Genomic DNA, 17,243 nt, shown 5'->3' on the forward strand with positions numbered 1-17,243 from the left:
ATGGTGGCTTTCTACACCACGACATGGAAAAGGAACGAGAGAAAAAAAACACTTATCGTCAATACATTTCAGAACTATTCTCACATTAATCATATAGTTTGCACACGAACCGCCGCCCATTTGGAATAAGAAATTGTGAATGTATTTACGTATGGGTGCCTTTGTTCGTTGTGTAGTCCTGAACAGAACTACAGAGTTCACTCTGTTCCATTCGCTCCTGAAGCTGCTTATTTGAAGATAAGCCAGCCAGCCGTGCCGATGGTTCCAGTGGGATGATGAGAGTATCGTACTACGGTGATTTGAAAAGAGTAGTAGGATGGTTTGAAGAGTTTGAGATATTTGATTCAGGACAGCTAATCAGCTGTAACAGTGATTGTCTGAGAGATTAATTCCTCGCCTACACCTCGTGTTGATTATTAAGGGTTCAGGATTTAGACCACTTTACACGCACAGCTGCAACCTGGCAATGTTCTGGTCTGAAATGTTAATTCTTAGCCAGTCCTTTTAAGCACTCTGGTCAAAAAGGACGGGTCCATCAGGCTGACACGCTCTTCTGACCTCACTCAGGGCATGGCTACTTGCACAGCTGCAACCTGGCAATGTTCTGGTCTGAAATGTTAATTCTTAGCCAGTCCTTTTAAGCACTCTGGTCAAAAAGGACGGGTCCATCAGGCTGACACGCTCTTCTGACCTCACTCAGGGCATGGCTACTTAATGTGCAAAGGATATGATTGGAAGTTATCTCTTATGACTCCTAAAATCACATTCATATCTTAACAAAAATAGTGTCATATTTGTTCATATTATATGCACAATGTATTGGATGGAAACTTGACACATAAAGGGGATATACTTTCCAAGTTACAGTATTTCGTCCATACAGTTTTTAATGAGATCACAAAATTAAAAACAACATGACATTTGTTTTCCATAGCTCCCCACTGACCATTACCTACATTCTTATGTTAGAACTATTGTTCCAGTATTCACTTTTTTGAACGTGCTAGAGTTTCGACAGGAAACAAAATACATTCCTTTCGCCAAAGCTGGAGGGGATAAGAGAGAGTCTTCTTCTACCTTCATTTACGATAGGGTGTGGAGGTGTCAAAACCCCCACACCAGTTCCCTCCTCCCCTCTGCGGGTGAGAGGAGGTCTGGTTATTGTCAACCATTGCCAAGCTGATCTAACCCATTGTGATCCTCACAGGACAGTCATGACATAATCAATGATGTTTACTCTCGGGTACGGCCGGATATTGGGAGGTCGTTATTTGCAGATGATGGGGACTTATGGAAGAGGGGAGGAAATGTGCCATACATAGGCAGGAAGGTACAGGAAGCAATTGATGAGGTAGAGCGGTGGGTTTTAATGTGGGGATTCAGGTTCTCTGTAGAGAACTCAGACAGTGTTCTTTACAAGGAGGAAGGTGGGAGATGAGGTATGCTTGAGATTATATGGGAGAAACTTGGAGAGGGTGAGGGCCTTCAGGTTGCTTGGCGTATACTTTGATACTAGAATGACCTGGTCAGAACACATTGAGAGAGTGGTGGGAAAGTGTCAGAAGGTGCTAAATGTGATGCACTGTCTGACGGGGAAGGAGTGAGGGGCTGGGCGTTCCTCATTGAGGACCATGTATGTTGCATTTATCCAATTTGTAATAGACTATGGCAGCATAGCGTATGGTTCGGCAGCCCGGGCCTCATTGGAAAGGCTAGATGTCATACAGGGGCAAAAATATGTAGTGGGCCGTTTCGGAACTCCTCAGTGGCTGCACTACAGGTGGAGATGGGGGATAGGCCATTGCAGATAAGGAGACAGCAGCTGGCAATGAATTAATGGGTTAACCTACAGGGAAATGTGGTGTCTCATCCTGCGAAAGGGATTTTACAGGCATGCTGGGAACATGAGTGAAGACAGAACACAAGCTTTGGGTGGTTGGGTAATTCCCCGGCGAAGGAGATGGGACTGTATGGGAGGGAGTTTAGTCCAAAGGTAGCTATCCCTGTGAATCCACCATGGCTACTCCCACCTCCAGTAGTTGATCTAGAAGTGTTGGAGAGACTACAGAAATGTATTACAGATCATATGGATGTGTACACGGCGGAGCTGATGGCAATACTGTTGGCTTGCAGTTGGTGGAGAAAGTCAAGCCAGACATTGTAGTTATTTGCTCTGATTCATGTGCGGTGTTGATGAGTATCCAGTCCTTTAGCTCACGTAGCAGAGAAGACATGCTTTATGAGGTGCTACAAACCCATGGCAGGATTAGACAAATGGGTATACAGATAAGATTTACTTGTGTCCCAGCCTATGTGGGGGTGGAGGGGAACAAGGCAGTTGATGTACTGGCTAAACAAGCACTTAGTAGTGGAGATGTTGCTGTTGTAGTTTTAATGCGCAAGGCAGAGGCAGAAATACTGATTTGGACAGTGATGGTGCAGAGATGACAGAAGCAGTGGAATAGAGATACTAAGGGAAGGCATTTCTTTCAAGTACAGAGGAAATTCGGCGAGGGGAGATTGGCAGGAAAGGACAGAAGAAAGGAGGCTATTTTTACAGGATTAAGAGTGTGACACAGCGGATTGAATAATACCTTAAATGTAATCGGAAAGCATCCAACAGGAAAGTGTGATTATTGCCAGGAAACAGAGACCGTGGAGCATGTATTGCTACAGTGTGGGCTTTATCAGAGGGAAAGAGAGAGGCTGAGATCTAGTATGAGGGAGAAGGGGGTATAGGAAATGTGTTTAAAGAGTATATTGACAAGAACGTCATTAGAAATAGTCTCAAATAGTTTGTTATATTTTTAAGAGCAACGGGGCTGGCAGGATTTAGTTTCTCCCTGTCTCTGGTCAGCACTCCAGTACAGTAGGTGGCGGTAATGCACCATAACGTTGGATGCCAACCAGCGATAAACCTCACCGAAGAAGAAGAATAAGAAGGGCGAAGCAACGGGAAGGTATTTCTTTCCAAAATTAACATTTTGTTTATTAGATTGAAGAGCACATATATCGGTTTGTACAACTAATAGCCAAATAAACACTTGGGTAACGTTTGTTTTGGTTTAGCTATTCAGTTCTGCAATGTCAGCTAAGTAGCTAGCTAGCTATGCCACACGTGAAATAGTTGGCTTGCTAACTGATAGGTTAACGTTAGCCATTGTTGTTAGAACTGGCTAACCATGTTGTATTTTGTTTCAGTTCGCGCCGCTGACGTGTTGGTCTTAGCTATTATCAGTAAACCACGCCAACTGTTACTAATTAATTGGCTAACTTACTAGATAGATACTGGCTTTGATTGCTAGTTAGTTAGCTCTCTACCAACCGAACTAAAGTTGGCTAGCTAGCTACAATGCAAGAGCGAAGTATCAAGACGGGGTATAGTCATTAGTGTACACCGTAGCAAACAGTTGCAAAACGTTTTGCAACGTAAACGAGTTTTTATTGGACACAGGTCAGTTCTAGATATTGAATACACCCCAGCTAGCCACTGTACTGGAATGTTCTGTTGTGGTTCTTGTTTTATGCTCATCACATTCTTACCAGAATAGACGATAATAAACTTTGTTTAAAACCTCTTATAAAGTTGGATTTGTAGCATAAACTGGGAATTTTATGTTTTTGATTATGATTGTCTGTTTCATATGTGCAAAGTCGTTAAAACGATGTCCACTTTAACAACATATTTTAGCCATTAAATAGTATAGCATGCCTACATCTTATATCAATAAATCAAATGTATTTATAAAGCCCTTATTACATCTTTTTTATTTATTTTTATTTATTTCACCTTTATTTAACCAGGTAGGCAAATTGAGAACACGTTCTCATTTACAATTGCGACCTGGCCAAGATAAAGCAAAGCAGTTCGACACATACAACAACACATAGTTACACATGGAGTAAAACAAACATACAGTCAATAATACAGTGAAAAATAAGTCTATATACAATATGAGCAAGTGAGGTGAGATAAGGGAGGTGAAGGCAAACAAAATATATATATATAAATAAATAAAAATATAAAAAGGCAATGGTGGCGAAGTAAATACAATATAGCAAGTAAAAAAAAAGTAAAAAAAAGTAGAGATAGTAGAGATAGAAAAAAGTAGAGATAGAAATAATGGGGTGCAAAGGAGCAAAATAAATAAATAAATACAGTAGGTAAAGAGGTAGTTGTTTGGGCTAAATTATAGATGGGCTATGTACAGGTGCAGTAATCTATGAGCTGCTCTGACAGCTGGTGCTTAAAGCTAGTGAGGGAGATAAGTGTTTCCAGTTTCAGAGATTTTTGTAGTTTGTTCCAGTCATTGGCAGCAGAGAACTGGAAGGAGAGGCGGCCAAAGGAAGAATTGGATTTGGGGGTGACCAGAGAGATATACCTGCTGGAGCGTGTTCTACAGGTAGGTGCTGCTATGGTGACCAGCGAGCTGAGATAAGGGGGGACTTTACCTAGCAGGGTCTTGTAGATGACCTGGAGCCAGTGGGTTTGACGACGAGTATGAAGCGAGGGCCAGCCAACGAGAGTGTACAGGTCGCAGTGGTGGGTAGTATATGGGGCTTTGGTGACAAAACGGATGGCACTGTGATAGACTGCATCCAATTTATTGAGTAGGGTTTTGGAGGCTATTTTGTAAATGACATCACCGAAGTCGAGGATTGGTAGGATGGTCAGTTTTACAAGGGTATGTTTGGCAGCATGAGTGAAGGATGCTTTGTTGCAGAATAGGAAGCCAATTCTAGATTTAACTTTGGATTGGAGATGTTTGATGTGAGTCTGGAAGGAGAGTTTACAGTCTAACCAGACACCTAGGTATTTGTAGTTGTCCACATATTCTAAGTCAGAGCCGTCCAGAGTAGTGATGTTGGACAGGCGGGCAGGTGCAGGCAGCGATCGGTTGAAGAGCATGCATTTAGTTTTACTTGTATTTAAGAGCAAATGGAGGCCACGGAAGGAGAGTTGTATGGCATTGAAGCTCGCCTGGAGGGTTGTTAACACAGTGTCAAAAGAAGGGCCAGAAGTATACAGAATAGTGTCGTCTGCGTAGAGATGGATCAGAGAATCACCAGCAGCAAGAGCGACATCATTGATGTATACAGAGAAGAGAGTCGGTCCAAGAATTGAACCCTGTGGCACCCCCATAGAGACTGCCAGAGGCCCGGACAACAGACCCTCCGATTTGACACACTGAACTCGATCAGAGAAGTAGTTGGTGAACCAGGCGAGGCAATCATTAGAGAAACCAAGGCTGTCGAGTCTGCCGATGAGGATGTGGTGATTGACAGAGTCAAAAGCCTTGGCCAGGTCAATGAATACGGCTGCACAGTATTGTTTCCTATCGATGGCGGTTAAGATATCGTTTATGACCTTGAGCGTGGCTGAGGTGCACCCATGGCCAGCTCTGAAACCAGATTGCATAGTGGAGAAGGTATGGTGGGATTCGAAATGGTCGGTAATCTGTTTGTTGACTTGGCTTTCGAAGACCTTAGAAAGGCAGGGTAGGATAGATATAGGTCTGTAGCTGTTAGGGTCAAGAGTGTCCCCCCCTTTGAAGAGGGGGATAACCGCAGCTGCTTTCCAATCTTTGGGAATCTCAGACGACACAAAAGAGAGGTTGAAAAGGCTAGTAATAGGGGTGGCAACAATTTCAGCAGATAGTTTTAGAAAGAAAGGGTCCAGATTATCTAGCCCGGCTGATTTGTAAGGGTCCAGATTTTGCAGCTCTTTCAGAACATCAGCTGACTGTATTTGGGAGAAAGAGAAATGGGGAAGGCTTGGGCGAGTAGCAGAGGGGAGGGCAGTGCTGTTGACCGGGGTAGGGGCAGCCAGGTGGAAAGCATGGCCAGCCGTAGAAAAATGCTTATTGAAATTCTCAATTATAGTGGATTTGTCGGTGGTGACAGTGTTTCCTATCTTCAGTGCAGTTGGAAGCTGGGAGGAGGTGTTCTTATTCTCCATGGACTTTACAGTGTCCCAGAACTTTTTTGAATTTGTGTTGCAGGAAGCAAATTTCTGCTTGAAAAAGCTAGCCTTGGCTTTTCTAACTGCCTGTGTATATTGGTTTCTAGCTTCCCTGAAAAGTTGCATATCACGGGGGCTGTTCGATGCTAATGCAGAACGCCATAGGATGTTTTTCTGTTGGTTAAGGGCAGTCAGGTCAGGAGAGAACCAAGGGCTATATCTGTTCCTGGTTCTAAATTTCTTGGGGTGGCCAGTGGCCAGTCTTCTGGCTGTGCCGGGTGGAGATTATAACAGAACATGGCCAAGATGTTCAAATGTTCATAAATGACCAGCAGGGTCAAATAATAGTAATCACAGTGGTTGTAGAGGGTGCAACAGGTCAGCACCTCAGGAGAAAATGTCAGTCGGCTTTTCATAGCCGATCATTGAGAGTATCTCTACCGCTCCTGCTGTCTCTAAAAAGTTGAAAACAGCAGGTCTGGGACAAGGTAGCATATCCGGTGACCAGGTCAGGGCTCCATAGCCGCAGGCAGAACAGTTGAAACTGGAGCAGTAGGTGGACTGGGGATAGCAAGGAGTCATCAGGCCAGGTAGTCCTGAAGCATGGTCCTAGGGCTCAGGTTGTCCGAGAGAGAGAAAAGCATACTTAAATTCACACAGGACACCGGGTAAGACAGGAGAAATACTCCAGATATAACAGACTGACCCTAGCCCCCTGACACATAAACTATTGCAGCATAAATACTGGAGGCTGAGACGGAATGGGTCAGGAGAGCTATACATCTTATAGCCAAGCTGTTACATAAACTATTGTTTACCAAATACTAGCTAGCTATATAATCTAATGGAATCTCTTGTTTAGTTGTCAGATGGCTAGTGTCTTGTGTAGCTGAATTCACTTGTACATTCTCTAAATAGATGGCTAGACTTCTGACGGAGACTGAGATACTAGTATCAACAGATAAATACAAATGGATAGCATTTTTCTACGTCTGTTTCTCTCAGGTAGGCCATGGCTCGCGGTCAACAGAAGATTCAATCCCAGCAAAAGAACGCCAAGGCGGCAGCTGCTAAGAAGAAGGGAGCGGCAGCAGACCAGAAGACTGCAGCCAAGGCAGCACTGGTCCACACCTGCCCCGTCTGTCGGGTAAGTGTTAGTGGTTGGTACTGTATGTGCCTTTAGAAGGCAGGCCAAACTCGTTTTGGTGATTCCTGGTATATCATCAAAATAAACTGCAGCATGTTTTTGTAATCATTGAGCCGTTTTTACCTGATTAAGTACATAACCATTAGAAATTAATGTTGAACGTTTAATAAAATAGTCCTAAAACTTCAGTTGAAAATGATGGTGGTGCTGCTTTCTGTTGACAATGTGTCCAAATCAATAACCAATATGCAGAAACAGTTTGTTATATTGAAGACCTAAACATAAAATGTACTATCTGCTCATACATGTGCAACAATAATAATCATAGTACTTTTGTATTAACGGCACGCACACCAAAAACCCTGTTTTGACAAGTGACAAATAACTGATATCAATTAGGGGGGAAATCAGGTTGTATGTGCTCTTGAAACCCACAATACATTTTTTTTTTAAACATGGAAACTGGAGGCTTTTTACATCACTGGTTAGAGAACAGCTTGCAGAATCAAATCAAGTTTATTTATATAGCCCTTCGTACATCAGCTAATATCTCGAAGTGCTGTACAGAAACCCAGCCTAAAACCCCAAACAGCAAGCAATGCAGGTGTAGAAGCACGGTGGCTAGGAAAAACTCCCTAGAAAGGCCAAACCCTAGGAAGAAACCTAGAGAGGAACCAGGCTATGAGGGGTGGCCAGTCCTCTTCTGGCTGTGCCGGGTGGAGATTATAACAGAACATGGCCAAGATGTTCATAAGTGACAAGCATGGTCAAATAATAAATCAGGAGACGGTCAGATAGATTTTTGGAGTGATTCGTTTTGTTTTGGGGTCGACCAAGACAGGAAGACAAATGCAACACTTATTTGTGAATCACTCATATCGATATCACATTGAAATCAATTGTGCGAGAGGGGGAGATGAGGTTGCACGTCCTGTTAAAACTAACACAGCTCAAAAACCAAACGGAATCTGGGAATAATGTGTGCATCACTGGTTAGAGGACAGTTTGTAGTAGACAGCTAGCTAGGCCTACATTTAGAAGTGTTGCATTTTGATTCAAGTGTAATGCAACACTTTTTTTGTTAATCACTTCCATCAATGTCACGTTGAAATCAATAGAACGGGGGTGTAGCGCTGTTTGAGCTAACACTATTCACACTTGGAATAAACTATACATAGTTGGTTAGGTCAACTTGTAGCGGGTTTACATCTATATCTTGGAATGTCAGGTGTTGATTTCAGGAGGGAACAGACCACTTTTTTGTTAGTTAGTTATCTTTAACTTAAACGAATCACGACGCGACTTAGGATATCAACAGTGACAACGGTTAGCTTCTATTTAAGTGACAGTTTGACTGTCATATCCATGTATTGGTGTGTGACCATCGACTTTTATAGAGACAGCGTTTAATTTTCTGTGTCATTTCATTAACTTATGTGGCATTTCTAAGTCCTGCATAACGCAGCGTGTGTGACAAAATCATCAGTAACAAACCAAAGATATTCATCTGTTTTAAGCAATTAATCAAATGTCATCTTGAAAACTATACAGTGAGGGAAAAAAGTATTTGATCCCCTGCTGATTTTGTACTTTTGCCCACTGACAAAGAAATGATCAGTCTATAATTTTAATGGTAGGTTTATTTGAACAGTGAGAGACAGAATAACAACAACAAAATCCAGAAAAACGCGTGTAAAAAATGTTACAAATTGATTTGCATTTTAATGAGGGAAATAAGTATTTGACCCCCTCTCAAATCAGAAAGATTTCTGACTCCCAGGTGTCTTTTATACAGGTAACGAGCTGAGATTAGGAGCACACTCTTAAAGGGAGTGCTCCTAATCTCAGTTTGTTACCTGTATAAAAGACACCTGTCCACAGAAGCAAACAATCAATCAGCTTCCAAACTCTCCACCATGGCCAAGACCAAAGAGCTCTCCAAGGATGTCATTGACAAGATTGTAGAACACCACAAGTCTGGAATGGGCTACAAGACCATCGCTAAGCAGCTTGGTGAGAAGGTGACAACAGTTGGTGCGATTATTCGTAAATGGAAGAAACACAAAAGAACTGTCAATCTCCCTCGGCCTGGGGCATCATGCAAGATCTCACCTCGTGGAGTTGCAATGGTCATGAGAACGGTGAGGAATCAGCCCAGAACTACACGGGAGGATCTTGTCAATGATCTCAAGGCAGCTGGGACCATAGTCACCAAGAAAACAATTGGTAACACACTATGCCGTGAAGGACTGAAATCCTGCAGCGCCCGCAAGGTCCCCCTGCTCAAGAAAGCACATATACATGCCCGTCTGAAGTTTGCCAATGAACATCTGAATGATTCAGAGGACAACTGGGTGAAAGTGTTGTGGTCAGATGAGACCAAAATGGAGCTCTTTGGCATCAACTCAACTCACCGTGTTTGGAGGAGGAGGAATGCTGCCTATGACCCCAAGAACACCATCAAACATGAAGGTGGAAACATTATGCTTTGGGGGTGTTTTTCTGCTAAGGGGACAGGACAACTTTCATTGCATCATGTACCGTCAAATCTTGTGTGAGAAGGGAAATCTTAACGCTACAGCATACAATGTGCGTCCAACTTTGTGGCAACAGTTTGAAGGCTTTTTCCTGTTTCAGCATGCACCCATGCGCAAAACGAGGTCCATACAGAAATGGTTTGTTGAGATCGGCGTGGAAGAACTTGACTGGCCTGCACAGAGCTCTGACCTCAACTACATCGAACACCTTTGGGATGAATTGGAACGCCGACTGCGAGCCTGGCCTATTGCCGAAGTTCAGTGCCCGAACTCACTAATGCTCTTGTGGCTGAATGGAAGCAAGTCCCCGCAGCAAGCCTTCCCAAAAGAGTGGCTGTTATAGCAGCAAAGGGGGTACCAACGCCATATGCCCATGATTTTGGAATGAGATGTTCGACGAGCAGCTGTCCACATACTTTTGGTCATGTAGTTTGTTGCCCACTGGCAAACTATTGCAACAATGACATCTATTTCTCACTCATTTAACTATTTAGAGAGTAAAATAATGCTCTCAACCACAATTGAACCGGGCGCTCTAGACTAGAGCCTCCATAGTCTGTACAGCAGCCTGAACGTTTGACATCTCTAACTTTTTTAGGTTTCTCTTTGTGTCTAGACCATTGTACAGGCCTGTGATGTGTAGTACTTTGATGCATTTTATTGCTTTGTTTATTGTTTGTCACCTGAAAATTTGGTCTCAGCCAACAATTGTTGATATCCTCTGTCCCTTACCTGACCCTTACAGACGCAGGTGCCGGACCCGAAGACGTTCAAGCAGCACTTTGAGAGCAAGCATCCCAAATCCCCAATGCCCCCAGAGCTGGATGATGTTGAGGCTTAAAAGACCAACACACACAATGGACCTACAGCTGGGTTAAGATGCTCTCATCATTCAGACTCCCAGTATACATGTTAGAAGCAAACTCTTGCCCTATGCTAAAGTTGTATTTTGTATTACTCAATATTGTGGATATGTTGTCACTCATCGCCTTTCATGTTGTGATTCACAGACACGGGATGACCACGATTAGAGCGCTGCAACTGGAACTAAATGGTGTCAAGAGACAAAACACTGAGGCTCCTGGACATGGGTGGGGGAATATGTGTGACAATGACCTAAAATGGGGGCAGAAGCACACCAGCACCCCATCTTATATGTCCAAACACCCCTCAACTTCAAGCACCCACCCATTGAAGCACCCATCTTAATCATATGAGCCCACTCTACCTACTTTCCTTTTCCCTATGCTGCTTCCTTCATTCATTCCTGATTCAGTAACATCTAGACTGTTACATGTCTAAAAGTGTCATGGTTTTACTGTTTTTCCAACTTTTTCTCATTTGTGTACCGCTGTCTTACTTTTACCCCCCAACTCTTTTCTATACCTCCTCCCATACACTCTTGTGCAAATCATTTCTGCTTTCTTTGAGAATGGTGTCATAGTGGAAAAGATTTGTTAATTGCCCAAGACTGAGCCTTGTTCTGCCTGTAAAAGGCCCTGGTCGACACAGTGCCAAAATCACTTTTGATAGTCGCCGGGTCCACGTTGTAACAATTGTATTTTGCATTTGACCATTTCCAAGAACTGTAGCAATATATATGAAAGCATTCCTCTGCCTATTTGATCCATTCTGAAGGAAAGCAGTGAATACGTTTTGTATGTGTGAGAGAATATGTATGCCTTGTAATGCTAGCAGAATATGGTTACTTCCGAATGCAAGTTAAATGCCATTCCGTCTATACTGATACCAGGCAAATGCGTACTTATAAGTATTTTCAAATGTATTTCCAATATACTGAAGTGCTATGTAGCTGAACAAGGGTGACACTGTCAAGGATAGGAGTTTTTGGAGGTCTGTGTTCACTGGCATTTCCTCTCACTTCTGCATCAAATCAACCTCTACAATATATATTCTACTTATTTTATTACAAAAATAGCAGTACACAGTCCTCCATAAATATATTGACAATGACACATTCCTGTGTATTGGATCCTCTGTACATAGAAAAACTGCAAAAAAATAGAATGACATTTGCCATTGCTACTAACTTGTACTGGTTAAAAGTATAATTAAAGAAATGCAAAAAAAATGTGTAGTAATTTTTGTCACGCACTTATGGTCCATATATTTTGTGTTTTAATTTAACCATGTGTAGTACATCTAAAAGAGACAATGAGAAATTCATGGTTCAACAAGACAACATAGCCATCAAAAGGGTAGAAATGTAGCATTGTACTGATGTCGCAGTACTTTACAGCTTTGATTGGATGTATAGAATATATGACAAAGGGTGATGTAATTATCTGAATTACTGTAGATTTGAATAGTTTGAGTGAAGTATGGTTATCCTTTATGATAGAGGCAATGGGTGTTATTCATATACCATTCTAATACTCAAAATCAATGTTTTATACTGAACAAATATATAAATACAACATGGAATGTGTTGTTCCCATGTTTCATGAGCTGACGTAAAATATTCCAGGAATGTTTCATAAGCACAAAAATCTTTTTGCCACAGCTCGCATTGATGTGCCATCCTGGAAGAACTGCACTACTTGAGCCACTTGTGTGGGTTGTAGACTCCGTCTCATGCTACAACGAGAGGGAAAGCACCGGCAGCATTCAAAAGTGACCAGCATTCAAAACATCAGCCAGGAAGCATAGGAACTGAGAAGTGGTCTGTGGTCACCACCTGCAGAACCATTCCTTTATTGGGGGTGTCTTGCTAATTGCCTATTTTGTCTATTCCATTTGCACAACAGCATGTGAAATTTATTGTCAATCAGTGTTGCTTCCTAAGTGGACAGTTTGATTTCACAGAAGTGTGATTGACTTGGAGTTACATTGTGTTGTTTAAGTGTTCCCTTTATTTTTTTGAGCAGTGTATATTACCCTGTTTGTATATTTTGGAACAATGGCAGTGAAGTTTATTAAAATGATGTAGAATAGATGGGCCACCACAGATGTCACAGGCATCCACAGGTCTTGACCACCATGTTGCGATGCTTCTTTAGGATCACATTGTTGTTGTCGTCGTAGAAGAGTACAGAGATGGGACTGAGCTTGGTGGGTGCGCAGCACGCTTTTGGAACCTCATCTGGCTTCAAAAGGTGAACCTGCCATGAAAAAGGTCAGACTGACTTATTCATACATACACTTTGATATAATCAATGATAATATCCTGTTTATAAAAGAGATATGGATTATAATTATGCAGATGCTTCAGTGCTCTCCTACCTCAGTGCGCTGTGGCTTCGCCAACCTTGTATGAATGTGGTCAATATGTTTTAACCCGGGTTGTCTGTGCTCCACAAGACTTTATAGCCCACTGAGGCAAAGCCTAGACTTTCAGAGGTTCAACAACTTCCATGAAACAAGCTAAAACATTTCAATGGGCCATTGACCTAGCTAGTGATTTAAAAAAACAACATTTGGTCTTTTTATTTTATATTATACACACAACATAGGAAAGCCTCTGGTGACAAAATAGGGTCAATAGAATTAGAATGATGACCAGGAATTGTATAGGATTCTAATGGTAACCATAGAGTTCCAAACTCATTTCTATGGCAACACAGCTGTCAATTTTTGTAAACAACAATTTTCAAATACATGTGTTGCCATGAGACATCTAACCGTTAGAACATATCGGCGTTCTATTGAACGTTTTCTGTGCGAAAACAAGAACAACTTCAATTTGCTGTTCAACAACAACAAACTTGACTGATTTGTGAGACCTGAGATTGAAACATCGACTGGAAAATGCCTGGGTGCTTTTCAAGATTGACGGAGAGAGTGCGAGGACGTCGGCAGCCTACTGCGTCGACAGGTTGTTCAAATTCATTTGTGGGTTGTTTTTGTTGTCTTTTTCCGTTTTGCAGGGTTCGCGATCGTCGGGAGGTGGACAGCGACAGCGACTTGGAAGAGGGTATGTGGAGTTTTAAACTTCTTATTTTACCACATTCAACATTGACAATGTAATTTGTGAAATGTTGTGTATTTCTGTAATTCTGACTTCCAAGCTAACGTTAACTTTAGCAATTGTTGCTAAGCGATGCACTTTTGCTAGTAGTACTAGCTAGCGTGCTACGTTTTACGTCCTAATAATTGTTTGTTTGTATTCCTTTTCCTCATTTTAGAATCAACTGTACTGGATGAGGTCCAGTTGGATGTGCCACCGCTGCCAGTTATCCTTCATGTCCAGGATGCTGCTATCATCCTTGAGGATGTGCCGACTATCCTTGAGGTACACTTTTCAGAAAGTTTTTGGTTTTATGTTTGAAAAATATCCCACATATTCATTCTTAAAATCTTTGTTGTCTGCTTTAGGAGGCCACTGGTAATTGGCAGCTGATCCCGATTAGGTTCAGCCCCCTGTACTGTGGGCTTGTTGTGATCAGGGTAAGAGAAGCACACAGAGTCACATCACCGTTACAATGTTTGCTGTTTCTAACCTGAATGTATTGTAATGTCACCCCCCTCTTGTGCAGAACAATGCCGGTCTGGTGGCTAAAGCTTGGAGAACTTTCCAGTTTATCAGCCCCATTATCACCTACATGCGTGGAGGATCCCAGGTATGTGTCTTTGTAACTACCTAGTCCTAATCTACATTGTCAGAGTTGTCAGTTACAGCGATGGCTGATGTTGTTTTGTTGATGTTACTTGTTGTTTCTCTCCACAGCAGGTGGTGGTGAGGATGCACCATGTGAGTAGGGTTCGAGGCCTGGAGACTCAACTGGTGTGGGCCATCTCCAAGGAGACAGCCAGACTTAGTCCAGAGGGCATCCCCTACTGTGCCACCAAGGTGCAGTCCGTCACTTGGATCCAGGTAAGATGTAAATACTACTGAAATAGTATTAGATTAGGCTTTTCTTCACTTATTCCATTTGGCCTTAACATGTCGTCTCTCTCTGTCAGTATGTGGCTGGCAGGGTGACCCAGTATGCGTCTCACCTCCGCCACGAAACGTCTGTGGATGTGACGCTTGGCTGCTACCAGGTAAATAAAGGTTTTCCTATGTATATAGAATACCAATTACTGGGCATTTTTCCATTAGATATGCTCTGTTTTCTAATAACGTGTGTGTGTGGTAAACAGGTGTATTGTGTGTGTTTTTGGAGCAGCAGACTGATGTCTCGGTGGTGTACGCCACTCTCCACATGGGGCTGGACGGGCTGCTCTCCTCCTCGGCGTGGTCGGAGGCTGCCTCCATCTCTACGCCCACCAATCAGCAGTACACTGAGCCAGAGCCTGAGGGCCACAACTGCTATGAGGTCAGATGTTAGACACACAGCTACACATTCTATTGCCTTAAGTAGCATTAAGATCCTTCCATTGACCCATTGTTTGTCATGTCATTGCATTAGTCACTGATGTTGAATGTTTGTTCTGTTGTTGTAGGGCTGGGAGGAGGACCTGCTGCCTGAGGAGAGGGAGGTTCCTCTGCTAAAGTGAGTTCCTCTAAATGTCTGTGTAGTCTGGGCTTGTCAGATGCTGAAGGATAGTGGTCACCATGCTGTTATCCCCATTGACTCTAATGGTTGACATGCTCCATTCCCTCCCTCCCACAGCCTCTACCTTACCACCAAGAGAGTGGAGGACATCGCCCTGAGGCTCGTCTCCCTGCGCCAGGCCTTCACTGTGAGTGGACTCACTTTTATTTTTTCCCTCTGTGTCTTCTTGTTCTCTCTGTCTCATAGAGGAAGATGGGTGTCTCACCCTAACTCTTCCCTCTTCTCTAGACACTGCTTGGTTCCACCTTGAGCAGGAACTATCTGTTTGTGGCGGGAAAGGTCCTAATGGGCGCACTGGTTCAGGCCCACCACATGGTAACTCACTAACTCATTATTCATTCTAGGGAAAGAGAGCGTCCTCAGTGGGAAATGTGTTCTGTTCACTAACATCAATGCTCTTTGCTTTGTGATAGGACGAGGCCGAATTCATCCGTGCCTATAACGACTTTGTGGACTACCTGAGTGACCCCTCCAAGCAGATTGACATTGAGAGGGAGCTGGCTGAGGCAAAGGTGAGTTCATTAACTCTTTCATGTCTCACTTTGAGTTCTTCCACATGGATGTATTTTATACATCACAGTATCTGATCTATTTGAAATCATTCCTGTTTTCTTGTCCTAGATCCATCATGTTAACCTGATAGATGTCCTCTTTGAACTGGTGATGTTTGGGATGATGACAGCTCAGAAGACCCTGATGGTGGTAAGTAGCATCTCACTGGTAGATGTTTCAATGTCTCTCTCTTGGCAATTTCACTTCAATTTCTCTTCTCCTCCTCTGTTTCCTTTAGCACCCTGGTGGGTTCATGGAGCGTCTGTACGCTCTCCTGTACTCCTTCCTGCCTGCTGCTGCCAGCATTGAGCCAAAGGCTGAGAGATACCTGCTGCTGCTCAATGTAAGAGTCAAGAGTTTACTTCCTTATTCCTAGTTTACTTTTTCCTGATTAACAGGGTTTCAATGACGTTTTACAGCGAGTAACTCTCATTGTCTCTTTCCTCTTGGTAAGCTAGTAACTCAGAGCCATTATCTATATGTTGTGTGGTGTTCTCTTCAGGGCGGGCTGATGGCTCTGCTAGATGACATGTTTGGGCAGCAGCTGGCCTGGTACTTTAACCCAGTGTCTCTGGTCACTGAGCTCTTCAGACTCCTGGAGTACCACCTGGAGAACCTCATGGCCAGCATGTAGTCCTACTGCAGAGATCTGAAACGCCACACTTTCTCTCTCTCTCTCTCTCAGGATTTGAGGACTTGAAGTGCTTCGTTGAACCGTGATTAGTTAACACCCATTAAATTAATGTATTCTCTTGTTTTCTCTCCCCACAGGATTCTTGTGACACTTTGCCACCTAACAGGGATCTAGACACTAATGCACTACATTACTTTGCACTGAATTTTACATTTTTAAATAAAATAACTAGTAGTTCAAAAGGATTTGTCTCTGTCTTTTCATTTACTTGATTGTTTCATCACTATTTCCTCTTCCTGGAGTTATGAGGCTAATATTACATGAACAATTATGCTTTATTCTTTGCATAAGGAAATAAACAACACAGTTTAGTTGATTTACAGGTACTACAGGCCCACACTTTATGGCATTGTATTGTGATGTGTGATACTGTACTGACTCTACAAGCTGTTGAAAGTGTTCCACAGGGATGCTGGCCCATGTTGACTCCCAATGCTTCCCACAGTTGTGTCAAATTCGTTCAATGTCCTTTTGGTGGTGGACCATTCTTGATACACCTACTACCATACCCTGTTCAAAGTCACTTAAATACCCTGTTCATAGGCACTTCAATCTTTTGTCTTGCCCATTCACCCTCTGAATGGCACACATCCATAATCCATGTCTCAATGCTGAAACATCATTCTTTAACCTGTCTCCTCCCCTTCATCTACACTAGTTGAAGTGGGTTTAATAAGTGACATCAATAAAGGATCATAGTTTTACCTGGTCAGTCTGTCATTTAAAGAGCAGGCATATAGCAAAGTCGACCACTTCAGTCTTGAATGTAACTTCTCACTATCTGTACTCTACTTTAAGAGTCTGCCATTGTAGACTCAGTTAACATGGGTAT

At 42.8% G+C, this 17,243-nt stretch overlaps 2 protein-coding genes across 6 annotated transcripts; both read left to right on the forward strand.

Annotated features, from left to right (window-relative positions):
- Positions 1-2,856: 2,856 nt before the first annotated feature.
- Positions 2,857-11,741, forward strand: LOC129831300 (zinc finger protein 706-like). 5 transcript variants are annotated; one of them, XR_008755694.1, is made up of 5 exons: positions 2,857-2,960; positions 4,298-4,403; positions 6,968-7,109; positions 10,392-10,557; positions 10,657-11,741. XR_008755694.1 is itself a non-coding variant. In XM_055894562.1 (5 exons), exons 3-4 carry the CDS (start codon positions 6,975-6,977, stop codon positions 10,485-10,487), a joined length of 231 nt encoding a protein of 76 aa, XP_055750537.1. In that variant the 5' UTR covers positions 2,858-2,960; positions 4,298-4,403; positions 6,968-6,974; the 3' UTR covers positions 10,488-10,519; positions 10,657-11,738. The 5 variants fall into 5 exon arrangements, 4 of the variants coding, with proteins under 4 accessions (XP_055750537.1, XP_055750540.1, XP_055750539.1 ...); XM_055894562.1 differs by having other exon boundaries at positions 2,858-2,960; positions 10,392-10,519; positions 10,657-11,738; XM_055894564.1 differs by having other exon boundaries at positions 2,876-2,960; positions 4,308-4,403; positions 10,392-10,519; positions 10,657-11,738.
- A 1,380-nt stretch (positions 11,742-13,121) lies between these two features.
- LOC129830604 (uncharacterized) lies at positions 13,122-16,623 on the forward strand. Its single transcript, XM_055893159.1, has 14 exons — positions 13,122-13,580; positions 13,792-13,898; positions 13,982-14,053; positions 14,143-14,226; positions 14,334-14,480; positions 14,570-14,650; positions 14,776-14,925; positions 15,053-15,102; positions 15,223-15,292; positions 15,394-15,480; positions 15,579-15,677; positions 15,787-15,867; positions 15,956-16,060; positions 16,489-16,623. Exons 1-14 carry the CDS (start codon positions 13,415-13,417, stop codon positions 16,621-16,623), a joined length of 1,434 nt encoding a protein of 477 aa, XP_055749134.1. The 5' UTR covers positions 13,122-13,414.
- The last annotated feature ends 620 nt before the right edge of the window (positions 16,624-17,243 follow it).

Source organism: Salvelinus fontinalis, chromosome 32 (genome assembly GCF_029448725.1).
Source record: "Salvelinus fontinalis isolate EN_2023a chromosome 32, ASM2944872v1, whole genome shotgun sequence".
NCBI lineage: Eukaryota > Metazoa > Chordata > Actinopteri > Salmoniformes > Salmonidae > Salvelinus > Salvelinus fontinalis.

What these genes read in the sequence shown, in the direction of transcription:
- LOC129831300 (XM_055894562.1), top strand. Translation starts at nt 6,975, where the DNA reads ATGGCTCGCGGTCAACAGAAGATTCAATCCCAGCAAAAGAACGCCAAG. An exon ending in ACACCTGCCCCGTCTGTCGG is followed by an intron (nt 7,110 to 10,391) that starts GTAAGTGTTAGT and finishes TGACCCTTACAG; the next exon opens with ACGCAGGTGCCGGACCCGAA.
- LOC129830604 (XM_055893159.1), top strand. Translation starts at nt 13,415, where the DNA reads ATGCCTGGGTGCTTTTCAAGATTGACGGAGAGAGTGCGAGGACGTCGG. An exon ending in TGACGCTTGGCTGCTACCAG is followed by an intron (nt 14,651 to 14,775) that starts GTAAATAAAGGT and finishes TTTTTGGAGCAG; the next exon opens with CAGACTGATGTCTCGGTGGT. An exon ending in TGGTTCAGGCCCACCACATG is followed by an intron (nt 15,481 to 15,578) that starts GTAACTCACTAA and finishes GCTTTGTGATAG; the next exon opens with GACGAGGCCGAATTCATCCG.